Source organism: Lytechinus variegatus, chromosome 4, assembly GCF_018143015.1.
Source record: "Lytechinus variegatus isolate NC3 chromosome 4, Lvar_3.0, whole genome shotgun sequence".
In the NCBI taxonomy this organism is placed as follows: Eukaryota; Metazoa; Echinodermata; class Echinoidea; order Temnopleuroida; family Toxopneustidae; genus Lytechinus; species Lytechinus variegatus.
In genome coordinates, this window is record NC_054743.1 from 10,485,283 (window position 1) to 10,502,609 (window position 17,327).

The 17,327-nt window shown below is 37.2% G+C and overlaps 1 protein-coding gene across 1 annotated transcript; it reads left to right on the top strand.

The window, feature by feature from the left end:
* The first annotated feature begins 1,981 nt into the window (after positions 1–1,981).
* Positions 1,982–7,152, top strand: LOC121413348 (gastrula zinc finger protein XlCGF57.1-like). Its single transcript, XM_041606134.1, has 4 exons — positions 1,982–2,148; positions 3,346–3,438; positions 3,986–4,120; positions 5,183–7,152. The coding sequence occupies exons 1-4, from the start codon at positions 2,043–2,045 to the stop codon at positions 6,814–6,816; spliced, it is 1,968 nt and encodes a 655-aa protein (XP_041462068.1). The 5' UTR covers positions 1,982–2,042; the 3' UTR covers positions 6,817–7,152.
* Positions 7,153–17,327: the final 10,175 nt, after the last annotated feature.

The following is a 17,327-nucleotide window of genomic DNA, read 5'->3' on the forward strand; positions in this document are numbered from 1 at the left end:
CAGATGGATAGATAGAGATAGATAGATGAGAGATAGATAGATGTTAGATAGATAAAGAGGGAGAGAGACAAAGAATATTAACAAATTAACAGATAGATAAGTTAAAAAAATAGAGAGAATAAGAGAAAGACAGACAGATTGATAGATAGATAGATAGAGATATTAAATAGATAATTAAAGAATGAGAGAGACAGAGAAGATTATTAACAAATTAACAGATAGATAGATACTCTAGTTAAAAAATAGATAAATAGATAGAGAGAAATAGAGAAAGACAGACAGATGGATAGATAGATGGATAGAGAGATAGATAGATGTCAGATAGATCAAGAATGAGAGAGTAGAGCGACAAATTAACAGATACTGTAGTTACATAGGTAGGTAGAGAGAGAGAAATAGAGAAAGACAGACAGATGGATGGATAGATAGAGAGAGATAGAGAATTTGAGATAGATAGATGTTAGATAAAGAATGAGAGAGACAGAGAAGATTATTAGATAGATACTGCAGTTACATAGATAGATAGAGATAGAATTTGAGAGATAGATATATAGACAGATATAGAGAGAAAGACAGACATCAGCAAATCGGCAAAGGCAAATGATCTAGGCAAACATTCGGTGCGGACTTTGGATCGCGCGCCAGCTGATAATGTAAACAAACGTAGACGTAGACTCTTCACTAGTCGCTTTTTGGCTACTTTTCCGGAAAATGCCTTCGCCAGGGTGTAAAACGGAAACGCGCGTCCCGGGCGAGACAAAAACTTGGAACGGATCGCCAGCGTGTGAGTGCGTACACATCCCTATGCCTATGGAATGGTCATACGTGCATGATGCAGCTAGCGCGGCCTTCGTCAGTCAGGATGAGCTCTGCGGCCGCTTTTCACCAAAATTGCAGCTCATTGTAGCCGCTTTTCACCCAAATTGCAGCTCATTATAGCAGACCAATGCGATCAGAACTGCGTAACGAAAAAAATGCGAAGCTTTGGAGCAGATTTCTTTTTTCTCGATAAGAAGAAAAAGCTATGCCTTGGAGCGGCTTTCTTTGTTCTTTTTCTCAATAAGACAAAAATGCTATGCCTTGGAACGGAAATTTGAGTGTAAAAATGGGGGTCCCCTCCGCGGCACATACCCACTATGCACTATATACTGAGTGCCCCCCCCCCCCCCGGGTTACAAAGTCAATGCCAATGGGAGTTGAAAGAAATCACTGCCGCTGATAAAATAAACGACAGTAAATGGAGTGTTGACTTCAACCAGGATAATGCTGGAAAAATGATGAAATTTTGGCATTTCATGTGACAGCCTCAAATGCAGCCTTTCGAAAATCCCAGAATTGTGTGCAAAGTGAATGGGTTGGCAGACATGGGGTACCTATAACTTTGAGGACTTCATGATGATATTTTTTAATATTTTGACATATACTTCTTCATTACGAAGTTTTGAAACCCTTGCCATCGACATTAAAGCAGGCCTTGTCAACAAGGATTGATTTCCTTAGGAAATCCATTGTTGAAGATAGAAATCACATAAATTTGTTTTATTTCATTTATCTATACACCTTAATATGATTAATGCGCATGAAGGTGCAAAAAATAGTTGATAAAAATGTGAAAAATGAAAAGTTTCTTTTCCGACAGATCTCCTGTAGATCCCTCGATCCATTCCGTAAACACCGCACATAGTAGGCTTGACCCTTAAACCGCTTTGTTTTGACGTAGCTTCGATAAGCAATGTTACAAAATGCCATTTTGAAGAACAATTTATAGTTAAAAATTATTATTTAACAAAATAATTAAATTTGAAACTTGATTACAAATATTGAAAATTTCTATTATTACAATAGTAATTATTTATAATCAAGTTTTAAATTATTAGATTAAAAATTGAAATTTTTAGTCTTTTATGTCACCTTGATATCGTGAGAGTAACCCTCTTTTCTCAAAATAAAGGGCTCCCAGATGTATATTCCTGGTGTCATGGGTCACTTGTAATATAAAGGTTTCCTTCTACTTTCTTCCAGACCAAAGTTACTCTAAGCTCATGCAGCATCCACCAGACAAGCAAAGCTTGACAGAAGCCTCCACTAAACTAATACAGCTGGAGGATTATTCTTCTCTCCAACCTGATGCCTCGTCAACACATCAAGGTAAATCATTGTTGCATGACAATTGATTACATATGACAATTTCTCCTACTTAAGAGAGTACGTGCAGGAAGCCCACCTAGTATTAAATCTACCTGTAATCTATTAATCCTCACCCTATTCCTTATCCTAATCCAGGGCTCCACACGAACACTTTTTTTTTCTAAGGATGACTTATTAGGAGGAATTGGGGATGAGCAAAAAGCATAGGGGCAAATGTTTGGTTCATTCAGATTATATGTTGGTAATCTCATAATCTTCAATATGGATTAAAATTTGGCTATGCTTTTATAAAGTATGAAGTACCAAATACTATCTATTCACAAGGACAAAATACTTCTGTCTGCCAGTGAAAATGCTGCAAGGCATTGTTCACGTCTTCCATTATAAAATAAGGATGCTGTTGGCTACAATTGCTCCTGGGTATTACATGTAAATAACAAATTCTGCCTTCAAAGTGGCAATATAATCTGAAATTACAAAGTTTTGATAATTTGGATCTGTTTGTTTGTTGTTTTTTTTGCTATGTGACATTTTGAAATTGATCAGTATGCCATATTTCATTTATTTCTTTTTCTGCAAAATATAAACAAAGTAAATACAATCATAAGAAGCAAGTGCCACAAACAATATGCCAGATCATTAAATCGACTTAAAAGAGACATAAGAAAATTACATACAAAATATGTGAAAAAGGATCATATGGTATATAAAATTTATTCATTTGCTAAAATGCAGGATGCCTCTCAAAGGCAAACCTTGTATATATTGTGAGCCCCTCAAATTATGACAGATTAGAAAAGAAATTAAATAAAAGTAATAATAAATATCAAGATTGCCAACAGGAGAAATCATGAAAATAAAACATAAAACATTCAAGATATACAAAAGTTATGTGACAAATCAAGACCAAGAGAAACTGGGAGGAGAGATAGAGAGGGGGGAGATGAGAAATGAATGATAGTACTGCGTATGGATTACAGAAAGAAGAATGTATACAAAATATGCAGAGGATCGAGGGCTTACAGTCCTCTCCAAGCCACCTGGTAATGAGGATTGCTGCCTTACCAAAGGGCACTAGCACACCGATTGGGATTGAACCTGGTTCACTGGAATATAAAACCCCTGCTCTTTTGCACCTCAGAAGAAAAGTAAAATGCATTTATTGACTTTGGTATTTTGTTTATTTTGTTTTTCTAGATCAAAGTTCTAAGAGCATCTTGGAAAAACTCTCACTGTCAAGCAAGAATGGACCACAAATATTCTTCATCAAGCAAGAAGAAACAGATGAAGGTAGATAAAACAACAAAATGTCTTACAAAGCACAAATTCTTCAAGCCACACTGCCTCTGAATTTTGAGAGCTCTTGCACTTCAGTACAGTAGCATTAGGGAATTGGCTGGTGCAATACATGGGTGAACACTTGACTCTCTGAAGAATAGCACATTTAGTTTTAGGATGAATAGATTGGAATTTCCTATACACATACAGGACCAACATGGCATCCTCTCCGATCAACAGAGTGTTTTGCAAACTTTTACGACACATGCATTGATTTGCAGGGGTGAGACATGCTTATGCACAAAGCAATCATCAGTGGCGAATCTAGCTTTTTGCTACACGGGTGGGGGGGGGGGGTGTCAAGTTGGTTTAACCCATTATAGATGAGCTGTGAAGTTATGTGTCAACAGATTTTTTTTATACTCCTTCCATTTAAAGTCATTCATTTTTTCCCAAAGATTTTGCTCTGGCAAAGTTATGTGTAGTTTAAATGATACTGATCTTGAATTAATAGTATCAGACATCCAAGTATAGTTCTCCCTTGTTTCCAATTCCTTAGAACAATGTGAAGTGAGCAGAGATGCATGTAGTGAGCTTCTACTGGGGAGTATTTTCAATACCTTGTCCAACTTCATCGAAAAAGACTCGGAAGAAACGCCTCCCTGCCATACTACAATACTATCAACAGATCAAGGTAAGGAGTATTTCTGTAGCACACAAGTTAGATATTGAATAAACATTCATCTCCTTCCTCTTCCATGCGATATGGAGCAAGTCCCATAAAAAAATTAATATCACAATTATTGAAAATTTATCATAAATTAAATCACAAATACAATAGACAATTACCTGTCATTGTAATGTATAGAGTCTTCTCTTTCAGCTGGTATGACACAGGAGATTCCTCATTCGTTAACCAGTGTGTTGGCTCAGTTGGTAGAGTGTCCGTCCCACTACTGGGAGGTTGGGAGTTCAAACCCTGAACACTTCAGACCAAAAGACATTAGAAGATTGGAAATACTGCTACCCTTTTTGGCGTTCAACAATTGAAGGGATAGAGCCTCGTTGATCTGGCATGGCACGGTGGCTGCCGGGCCTATGATTGATTGGGCAAAGCAAATTTTCAGAGTATTTCATGTCTGATTCGAACAATAAAATATAAATTTTCTTTTTCATGCATGAGAGAGTAAAAGCAATGTGAAGAAAGGATACCCCAAAAGTCATTTTGTCAGGACGGTGGGCATCTGAATTTCAAAAAGAAAATCACAAGTCTTAAGAAAAAATTAAATAGGAACCTCAATCTCAGAAAATGGTAATGAAATTAATAGATTTGTGTATATGAAATAATGCTTAACTTTAAATGATTTTATGAGATGAAGAATTTTAACAGGCTATCTGTCAGATCCCATTTAGTTAAAGGTCAATCATATTTCTTGACCAATTTCTGTAATATTGAGACTAGAATCCTATTAAAGAGCAAATACTGAAATTTTTAGACATGGTGATTTTCTTTTTTAGAATCCGGATTACTGTAATGTTCTATTCTTCAGGTATTCTAATAAAGGTGCAAAACATTTCTGGCTGAAAAAGTCATGTTTGAAATTACTTTTCGAAATCTGAAAGTATGTGAAAATTTTGCAAATCATTTTATTGTTTGTATGAAATATACATTCATTTATGTATTATTTTCTAGTAGGATACTTGATAAGTTTTGAATACAATTTGTTTTTTGTATTTTTTGTGTGTCCATATGTAGATTTTAGCTGCAGTTCCAGTAACATGCCTCAAAGTTTGGATGATATGGCCCAGGGTTCCAGTCCTCTCACAGATATGGAAAACAAGATAACCACTTACACCCTTGGGAAAAGTAGATATGAATCCAAGGGTGACAATGTCCTGGAAAGCATTCAAAGTAAGAAAGGACCCATGGGAATTGATGCAGAAACGGTTACAGATTTTGAGAAGTCAATTTCTTGTGATGAAACATATAATGTAAAACCTTATGTGTGTAATGTGTGTAATAAAGGTTTTCCCAATTCAAGGAAACTTGATGTTCATATGCATACGCATTCAGGTGAAAAACCTTATCCTTGTACATTGTGTGACAAAAAATTTGCAACAAAAACTCAACTAAATAGACATATACAAACACACTCTGGTGAAAAACCTTATGTGTGTAGTGTGTGTAAGAAAGGTTTTCCCAATTCAAGGAATCTTGATGTTCATATGCATACGCATTCAGGTGAAAAATCTTATCCTTGTACATTGTGTGACAAAAAATTTGCAACACATTATCAACTGATGCATCACATGAAAACGCACTCGAATGAAAAACAATATTCATGTCAAAAGTGTAGTAAACACTTTGCTTCAAAACATGGCCTTGAGTATCATATGATGTCACACTCTGGTTTAAAGCCTTACTTATGTTCATTCTGTGGCAAGAGATTTAGAGCAAACAGTCAGCTGAAAAGTCACATAATGACTCATAAAGGTGAAAAGCCTTATTGTTGTTCTTTGTGCAATGCAAGATTTTCTTGCAAACTTTCCTTGGAAGAACACATGCTTGTTCACACAGGAGAAAAACCATTTCAGTGTGAAGAGTGTAAGAAAGTGTTTGCCGTTGCTGACAATTACAAAAGGCATATTCGTCTACATGCCGAAAAAAAGCCCTATAAGTGCTCCAAGTGTGATAAACAATTTGACATGAAGTCTTCTCTTATAAAGCATTTCCAAAGGCACACTGGTCAAAAGGGTTTCTTATGTCCTGAATGTGGTAAGAGATTTTATACCAATGACTACCTTACTCAGCACATGTTTGTGCACTCTGGGGAGAAACCTTATCCTTGTACATTGTGTGACAAAAAATTTCCAACCAAAGCTCGACTAAATAGACATTTACAAACACACTCGGGTAAAAAACCTTATGTGTGTAGTTTGTGTAAGAAAGGTTTTGCCAATTCAAGGAATCTCAATGTTCATATGCATATGCATTCAGATGAAAAACCTTATCTTTGTACATTGTGTGACAAAAAATTTGCAACACAGTATCAACTGACGCGTCACGTGAAAACGCACTCGGGTGAAAAACCTTATGTGTGTAATGTGTGTAAGAAAAGTTTTCCCAATTCAAGGAATCTCAATGTTCATATGCATGTGCATTCAGGTGAAAAACATTATCCTTGTACATTGTGTGACAAAAAATTTGCGACACAGTATCAACTGATGCGTCACATGAAAACGCACTCAAATGAAAAACAATATTCATGTCAAAAGTGTAGTAAACACTTTGCTTCAAAACATGGCCTTGAGTATCATATGATGTCACACTCTGGTTTAAAGCCTTACTTATGTTCATTCTGTGGCAAGAGATTTAGAGCAAACAGCTGAAAAGTCACATAATGACTCATAAAGGTGAAAAGCCCTATTGTTGTTCTTTGTGCAATGCAAGATTTTCTTGCAAACTTTCCTTTGAAGAACACATGCTTGTTCACACAGGAGAAAAACCGTTTCAGTGTGAAGAATGTAAGAAAGTGTTTGCCGATGCAGGTAATTACAAAAGGCATATTCAACTACACTCCAAAGAAAAGCCTTATAAGTGCTCCAAGTGTGATAAACAATTTCCGATTAAGTCTTATCTTGTGAGGCATTTCCAAAGGCACACTGGTCAAAAGGGTTTCTTATGTCCTGATTGTGGTAAGAGATTTTATACCAAGGACTACCTTACTCAGCACATGGTTGTGCACTCCGGGGAGAAACCTTATCCTTGCTCAAAATGTGATCAGAGATTTTCATTTAAATCAAGCCTTGCTAAACACCTGCGACGGCACACTAAACACTGATAGACTGATCAATAGTAGAACTTGGTAATGTGGAATATTGAAAAGGGAATTATTCATGAAAAAAAATACATAGTCCATTATTCCAATCAATATTTATATTAAAAAAAGATGTTAATTCCATTTTATTTCATTGGCGTACTACCCTGATATGCATTTTTGTTTTTGTTGCAGTATTCCTCAATTGCACAAATACAAAATCTATCCTATCTACTATCATACCACCAATCCTGTGTTACCTACATATCATCCATAATTTTGAAAATTGCAGAAAATAGAATAACATATTTTTTGTGACTTCAGTTTTTTTCTTAAGACCAAATGTGACCATGTTCCTGATTTCAATGGCCTGATTTTGAAAATATGCTATTGTAAGGCTTCTATCGACTATATCAATAGCCCTTGCACAGGTGCAAATGTGATTGGTATTGGTAGATATTTTAAAGAAATTTATGAATAAATTTAAAAGAATTAATTGAAAGTGTGGTCCTGTAACTATTTCATTATATCCTCACAAAAGTTATTCTAGATTATTTTTCAATACATAAAATTGCACTCCTACTTCTCTGACTATTGTCAGATCATTTTTAGCTTATCCAGCCCGAAGAGCAAGATGAGCTTATGCCATGGCATGTCGTCTTTCGTCCGTCCACAATTTCAAAATGCTACTACTACGCCATTTCAAGTCCGATTTTAATTCTGTTTGCTTTGTATGATATCACTAGGTGGGGATTCAAAACTTTTAAACAGAAGTTTGAAAGTCATTGAATTTGCCAATTTATGCTCAACTTTCAATATTCACAAGAAATGCTTCCTCTTGTTTATTTGTTGGCCGATTTGGATTTATTTTTACTACCATCTGGTAGAGCTTCATGAGGTTCACCAAACTTTTACACTGAATTTTGACATTTTTCTAGAACAATTTGATGCTAATTTATGCTTATTTTAAAAAATTGACATAAAATGATTCTTCTTCTATATTTGTTGACTGATTTTTATCTTTTTTATCTTCCATCTGGTAGATCTTCATGAGGTCCACCAAGTTTGTACACAGAATTTTGAACTTTTGAGTAGAAAATTAGTTATGCTAATTTATGCAAAATTCATAAATCACATCTTCTTTATATGTTCACTGAATTTAAAACTGCTTATTCTTTATCATTTCAAGTCTGATTTTAATTCTGTTTGCTTTTTTAGCATTAGGCAGAGGATTCAAAACTTCTATACTGAATTTTGAAACTCATTAAACATGCTAATTTATGCACATTTTTCAAAAAAAAAATGCTTTTTTTTGCACCCATTTGGTAGAGCCTCATGTGGTTCACCAAACTTCTGCACAGAATTTTGAAAGTTTGTCTAGAAACAATTTTTATGCTAATTAATTTGTGCGTATTTTAAAAATTCACGTAAGTTGCTTCTTTATTTGTTGACCGATTTTTTTTTTTCTCTCTTTTATCTGGTAGAGCTTCATGAGGTTAACCTAACTTCTGCACAGAGTTTTGAAATTTTGAGTAGAAATTTATGCTAGTCTATGCAAAACTGTTCATTATCACAAAAATGCTTCTTTATTTGTTGACTTTTTTTCATCCATGTGGTAGAGCTACACTAGGTTCCCCAAATTTTCACACAGAATTTTGAAATTTTGACTAGAAAATTATTTATGCAAAATGTATTGATAATTAAAAATCCCCCCCAAAAATACCTTTTCTCCTTCATTTGTTGATGAATATAATTTTGTTCCCTTTATTTGAAAGCTCTTTGTGGGGATACGAAATTTTAGCACAGACTTTGAAACTAATTAAATATGCCAATTTATGCATACATTTCAAATTTCACTTAAATACTTATTTGTTGACTGATTTTTACTTTATTTGGTTCCACCTGAGAGCTACATGAGCCAAGGTTCTACACAGAATTGAGAAATTTTGACCAGAAAATCATGCTTATTTATACCAAATTTATTCATAAATCACAAAAATACTTGTTCTATGTCATTTCTTCATCAATATCAATTCTGTTTCCTCAATTTATGTCACCAATATAATTCATTACAGTGTCAACTGGGCTGATATTAAAATTGTGTTAAATATAGTTGCGAGATGCCAGATGAGCTCCACATCATTGATGTGCAAATTATCCCACTTCAGTTATTTATTGTTACATTATGAAAAAAAAAACCTTTTAATTTTTCTTTTATAATTTGTATTTAACTACCATTGGTTTTCTCTTTAAATAAATTACTTAGTTGATCCACAGCAAGATCTAGAACCTTGAATTCCTTTTCAATTTGTTGCATTCCCTCAGTGTGTTGTGTTTCTGTGCTGCATGTATTAGAAGGACTGAAATATTTATTTTGGGAGGGGATGTGAATTTCCTAACAACTAGTAGGTTTAAACTTTACCATAGCCTTTAAAATCAAATTATCATTTCTAAGAGGAACATCATTAAAGGACAAGTCCACCCCCAACAAAGAATCATTTGAATAAAAATGGAAAAATCCAACAAACATACACTGAAAATTTCATCAAAATCGGATATAAAGTAAGACTGTCATTTGAAATTTTCGCTTAATTTTACAAAACAGTTATATGCACATCCTGATTGGGATGCGAATGGGGAGACTGATGGCGTCATCCACTCTATTTCTTTTGAATTTTATTATATGAAATATGATATTCAAATTTTCTCATTGTCAAGTGAAAAAAGTTAACTCCTCCCTGATCATGCTGATGTTATGGAATTAGCATTGTTTAATACTATATGGTTCTGTCAAGTTGGTCCTTATTGTCAAATCTGTAAAAACAGCAACGAAATATTGTACAATTCAAACAATAAAAAACAAAAGAAATAGTGAGTGAGGGGCATCATCGACTTTCTTATATGCTATTTCACTGTTTTGTGAAAAATAAGCGAAACTTTAAATGTCATGTCTTTCTTATTTTACATCCGATTTTGATAAAATTTTCAGTGTTATGCTTGCTTGATATTTTGCTACCTATTCAATCAACATTTTTCTGGGGTGGACTTGACCTTTAAGTTTATTTACTGACAGGAAGCCATCATTCTGCATACAACCTTCTTGGTCATCGTTGATTGAATATCACTCTCAAAATCAATGTTTTTTGTCATCGAAGCCTTCTGTTTATCAACCATCGATGCGTTTTGTGAGCCATGTGAATAGATACGGTAATGCCGCATTTGGGTTTGCTTTATTTGATGAGTGACATTTCAATTCGAATGTTATATTATTGTTATCTAATTTTTAAGACCAGAATTGGGCTGAAAGATGTATTTGGGTGATTCAGTACAAGGTTAGTGATATTTTTTGTGTGGGAGGGTGGGTGGAGTGTATGTGTGGGAGGATGGGTGAAGTGTGTGTGTGGAGGGTGGGTTAAGTGTATGTGTGGGGGTTACTGTTTGGGAGGGTGGGTGAAGTGTGTGTGTGGGTTAATGTGTGGGAGGGTGGATGAAGTGTCTGTGTGGGGCACGATGGGTTGATGTGTGAAGTTTATGTGTGGAGGGTGTGTGAAGTGTATGTGTGGAAGGGTGGGTTAAGTGTATGTGTGGGGGTTAATGTGTGTGAGGGTGGGTGAAGTTTATGTGGGGATAATGTTTGGAGGGTGTGTAAAATGTACGTGTGAGTTAAAGTGTGGGAGGATGGATGAAGTGCCTGTGGGGCACGGTGGGTTGATGTGTGGGTGAAGTGTATGTGTGGAGGGTGGGTTAAGTGTATGTGTGGGGTTTTCTGTGTGGGAAGTGGGTAAAGTTTATGCATGGGTTATTATGTGGGAGGGTGGGTGGAGTTTATGTGTGGGAGAATGTGTGAAGTGTACGTGTGGAAGGGTGGGTGAAGTGAATGTGTGGAGGGTGGGTTAACCGTATGTGTGGGGGTTACTGTGTGGGAGGGTGGGTGGAGTTTATGTGTGGGTTATTATGTGGGAAGGTTGGAGGAGTTTATGTGTGAAGTGTTTGTGTGGTGAGGGTGGGTGAAGTTTATGTGGGGGATAATGTGTGGAGGGTGGGTGAAGTGTATGTGTGAGTTTAAGTGTGGGAGGACGGGTGAAGAAGTGTCTGTGGGGCACGGTGGGTTGATGTGTGGGAGTGTGGGTGAAGTGTTTGTATGGAGGGTGGGTGAAGTGTATGTGTGGGTTAGAACAGAATAGAAATGGTTTATTTGAACAAAAAAAAATCATTCGTGGCCCAAGTGTATGTGTGAGTTAAAGTGTGAGAATATGGAAGATAGGTGGGAGGGTGGGTGGAGTGTATGTGTGTGTTATTATGTGGGTGGGTGGAGTGTATGTGTGGGTTATTATGTGGATGGGTGGAGTGTATGTGTGTTGGAGAATGTGTGAAGTGTACGTGTGGAAGGGTGGGTGAAGTGAATGTGTGGGAGGATGGAAGAAGTGTCTTTGTGGGGCACGGTGGGTTTATGTGTGGGAGTGTAGGTGCAGTGTATGTGTGGAGGGTGGGTTAACTGTATGTGTGGGGGTTACTGTGTGGGAAGGTGGGTGAAGTTTATGTGTGGGTTAATGTGTGGGAGGATGGAAGAAGTGTCTGTGCGGGGCATGGTGGGTTGATGTGTGGGAGTGTGGGTGAAGTGTATGTGTGGGGGTTAATGTGTGGTGAGGGTGGGCGAAGTTTATGTGGGGGATAATGTGTGGAGGGTGGGTGAAGTGTATGTGTGAGTTTAAGTGTGGGAGGACGGGTGAAGAAGTGTCTGTGGGGCACGGTGGGTTGATGTGTGGGTGATGTGTTTGTGTGGAGGGTGGGTGAAGTGTATGTGTGGGTTAGAATAGAATAAAAATGGTTTATTTGAAAAAAAATAATTCGCGGCCCAAGTGTATGTGTGAGTTAAAGTGTGGGAGTATGGAAGAAGTGTCTGTGGGGCACGGTGTTTTTTTTGTGGAAGTGTGGGTGAAGTGTATGTGTGGGAGAATGTGTGAAGTGTATGTGTGGACGGGTGGGTGAAGTGTATCTGTGGTTTGGGATATGAGAGGTTGAGTAGAGTTTTTGAATGGTTTAACGTTTTTTTTTTAGATAATAAAAAGTTGGAGCGGATTTAAGTACACTCTAAAAAATGAAGTGCTAATTTAGCTCTTAAAGAGCGTGTATAGTGACTGCACTTCGGAGTGCTGATTTGTCTAGTTCAAATTTCATTCATCAATCAATTCTTCTATTCATCCACCATGCTATGCATCCATAGTCCATTCATCCATCTCTCTGCCCATTTGGGCATCTCTATTCTATACATTATCAATCAATCTTTCCATCTATCTGTCCATCCATCGTTCTCTCATCTGCCACTCATTCATCTGGTCACCCTTTCCCTCTGCTAATCTATCATCTTTCCTACTCTTCATTCTCCCAGCTCTCCATTTGTGTCTCCGTCAACCTACCCACCTGCCTTCATTCTCACACAAATCCATCCATCCTTGTATCCCTATCTGTCCTTTATTCATCTGTTCATCGATCTTTCCTTCTGCTAATCAATCCATACGTTCACGTTCATCTACCCACCATTGATTTACATGTACATGACCCCCTTAGCTAAGTAGTCTACCAGTCTGTTGTCTGCCTATATATGGTCTGTGGCCTCCCAGGGATGTCTCCTCTCTCGGTGACTGGGGTAACAAGTCTAGCTGGCATTGCTTACATCTGTATGTCCCAATGTAATGGAAACGATTGTAACGTTAAATCCGACAAGGTGGCTGGGGCAGGAGTCTAGGCAACAATGCCATTAAACCATATCAATAAATGACTGCTGACTAAAAAGTTATTGAATTGCATGATTATCATTGAATAAACTTGTCAAAATATCTGAGCATTCTCAAAAGTTTCACTTACATTTCTGTCTCTACCATAAATATTTTATCTCTTCTTTCACTTTCATTCGTTTGTAATTTGATAGACACAAACAAATCGAATCAACTGCAAGAAGAATGCCCCCAAAATGAAATATCTACACTATTTGCACAGGAATGCAAGATTGAATTAGGCCTATCACCTGAAGTTACGTTTATCAAATAAAAAATATTACAAATGAATTTGCACTCAATTATTAAGCCCCTGACAGTGCAAGTAATACATAATTCATTAAAACTGCTGGTTAGAGAGTCTAGTAGACATAGTTGGCATGGTATTGAGATGAGAGGATGATGGGAAGGAATGGGTCGTCGGTAGGATGAACCAGTGTCAGATGAAATCAATTGAGAGAAATCAGGACACCATCACATCACTCATACAAAGTGGGTTCTCTATTCTGTCATCTGCATCTGTAATATTGATTTGAAGTTAGTAGGCTTACCTTACCAATATAAATGTCTCACCAATTTCTGTCATACAGTGACTGTTTAAGAAAACCTAGGGCAAAAGCAATGCAAAAATTGCCCCCATCCCCACTTCCTGCATTATGATACCAGTGAACACCCCCCCCCCACATATGAAAGGGCTAAAAGTGACACCCTTCCATCTATTGTGGTCTTTGGTTGTTCCTTCAGCAAGATATTGCTCCACATTGTGCTGCACTCAACCCAGGTAAGGTGAATGGGTACCTTCAAACACTGAGCATTTAACAGGAGCTTGGCTCAAGCTAGGGTATTTATGCTGCATTTATTATGGAGCCCTTTGGAGAGACTTCTGATAAAGAGGGATTTGATGCTGATGCTATATAAGCAAGTATAATTAAGAAGCCAAACTTATTAACCTACAAATTATCTTTATTTCAGGATGATATTATAATAATAATAATAGGCATTTATATAGCGCCATCTATCTAGATATATTCTATTCCGAGGCACATTGTTGTTATTACTATTAACCTGGCTTTAGCTCAAGCTGCCTTTCAGCGCTCATGCATTCAAGAAATTAATCCTGCCGGGTACCCATTTACCTCACCTAGGTTGAGTGCAGCACAATGTGGATAAATTTCTTGCTGAAGGAAATTATGCCATGGCTGGGATGATATTATAATAATAATGATCATTGATCAATGTGAATATGAAAAGCCCAATGACATGCTTATACCAATAAACGATCGTGGATCAAAGACATTGTGTAGTACCTACCTGATATAGCAGCAGCTTTATAATTTATGCAGTAGTCTCTAAGTGACCATTTTGCAACAAGGACAAAATCTGTCTGTCAACATCATTAATAGGATGTGTACGTCTAGCAGGAGCTCTTTCGAAAATGGCTTATCAAAGAGATGCTTGTCATCCAAATAGATATTAACAGCAGATGATAATAGAAAGGTGAGATGTTCAGAGACAAGTGTCTCAAGTTTAAATTCTGTATTGACCTTCATGAATGCCGTTCAGATGCAGTTGGTTGTATCATTTGAAGAAGAATGGAGATTTCATGGATTAAAGTTTTTCCTCACCCTCAGCCGCTAATGGTTTATCTTTTTTTTCTATGTCAGCAGTCCTCTCACAAGCAAGGCAATGTTTTAGCAGAGATATGTTACAAACCATTGTGCTAGTAGTATAATGATGATGAGAAGTTAGTGATCTCTTGAAGATATTCCTTTGCAAAAGTGAACTTTGCTATGGGTGAAAAGGTGTGGAGGGGGGGGAGGGGGTGGGCTCCGATGACTTTCATCATATCCTTTATATCACTTAGCAGGTAAATTAGAATGTATTTTAGAATGTAGGAAGGGATTTTCCAAAGGTACTTGACCCTTCCTGCAACCATCCCACCATCATCCTCTATTAAGATTGTGACATTCAGAGTAATGGAGGAGAGGGAGAAGGGAACCGAAAGCACGGGGGGGGGGGGGAGTTGGGTGAATCACCCCCCTGAATGTGAAAAAGGGCCCATTAAATTGCAAAAAGTGCCCCTGTAAATTGATCAACATTCAATGTAAATGAAATTTGGTGTGAATTATGAACAGAAGTAGAAAATTGTCTCCATTATAGGGAATGATAGTAATTTGTCCCCCTCAAGGGGGATGGGACTGTTTCATCCGCCTCGACTCTTGAAGACGTTGGTATGTACCAGACCTTTCCCTCCATGACATGTTTTGCTCACGTCTGTTGTCAAAGTAATTAGTGAGAGCGAGAACCTTGATGAGTAGTTGGATATAAATTTGCTTTCAGCATGCCCTCTATAGGGCCGTCTGCACCATCCACAGTTTTCAAATTTCTATTTTTTAGATCCGGAAAATTATCCCGATCTGAACAATCTCGAGATTATTTGTAATGGAGATGCAATTATTGCGCTAGTTCGTAGGATTAATCTCAAGATTGCAATCCCAAGTCAACTTGGGATTATTTGCAAAATAGTGCGCTATTTTATGAACTATCGCGCTAATTCGCAGGTGCAGACCCACCCAGGATTATTTATTCATGGCGTCAAACCATAATACATCGATGCCTCGCTCTTCTTGCGATGGTGGAGATGGGGTTTCTTGAATCGCGAAGAGGGCCGATCGGGCTAAAATCTCGAGATTGAGCAAACTCGGGATGGTGCAGCACCGCCTCTTTAGGGTTGAATCATCTTCCCTTTTATTAGTCTTTATGAGCTTCTTTTGAATAATTGATTCATAATTCCTATATATTATACAATTAATGCACATTTATGAGTGTGTTATGACGATGCAGCACACTCGAGGGTATTTACAATTATGCGAAAGCAAGAGGCGCTTGCGCTGAGTACGTGCTTTTGCATAATATTGTGAATGCCCGAGAGTTGCTCGCATCGTCACTAACATCACGAATCTTAAAATGTGCATTAATTGTTTTATAAAACGGGTCGGCAAAATGAATTTTTCATGGAAATCTTGTTCAAATCCCTCCAACTTGTGTACGATCGCACAGACGAAGAGATCACAAGACTGTCAATTATGACATCACAGGCGTATCTACTATGCGCGCCTAAGTAAGCGCGTCAAAATCCTAGCCAGCCTCTTTTACTGAAGGCGTATCAGTTTTTACGTGCTATATTGGAACTAATGCTGCACAAAAATTGCACAGTGCTGCACAAAAAATGTACAGTGCTGCACGAAAAATGCACGACTGGAAGGTTGCGCGTAATTAAAGCATGAACACGTGACTTGAATACGCACTCACCATTGGCTACATCCTTGAACCCGTTTTATAAATTGTTATATTTACTCTGCCCATTTTATTTTTTTGCCAATTTTTTTTAACAGGAATGAGTGCACAGAAACACCTCATTAAGCACCCAATATATATTTGTTATTACCCGTATCAGACATCTGAGCTGGTCATTTACAAAACCGTATTGCCCTACATTTTCTGAATATCGGGAAGGGTAGGTATATTGTTTGTATTTTCCTCGGCCTCAATGCGCGTATTCACTTTGCATGCAGAGATGACGCAAAATATACCTTTGTATTTTCCCTGGTCTCACATCCGGGCATTTGAGGATGCGTATAAACAGATACGCTTCATAAGGATCTGCGCACCAACAATATACGTCATAATAAAGACATCACTGGATCCGAGCGCTTGCAAGTACGTCATAATGGAAAAGTGCAGAGCCTAGACCCTTATATTAACATGACACAATAGAACTATTTTAAAAAGAAATATCACCATTATCATGATTTTTGCTCTAGATATCTGATTTGGATGATAATGAAAATATTGCCTGGCTTTTCTTTCGGGGAACATCAAATATATTGCCCTTAAAAGACCCATATTGCCCTCGTCTAAAGACTCGTGCCAATATGACTCTTTTGCTGGCAATATATTTGATGTTCCCCTCAAGGCCAGTCAATATTATATAATTATTTCATTGCAGGTAATAGCTTATTTTGAATATTGATCGATAATTATTTTGTGCTTGTCTCAAATTATATTCCATTGTTTTCATTATGAAGATAACAATTACTTTCATTTGAAAATTGCATAATAGAGGTGTTGTGGTTCAGACTTTGAAACTAAGGCATTGTACCAATTCCCTGCCACAGAACTGTCCTTTGGCAAGGTATTCTACATTTTCCACACTTGCCCCAAGTGAGGTTAAGGGTTACCTAACACAAATTCATTTCTTGAAGTGCTTCTGCGCCGAAAAAAACGCTGCTAGGCTAATGCCAGGGTA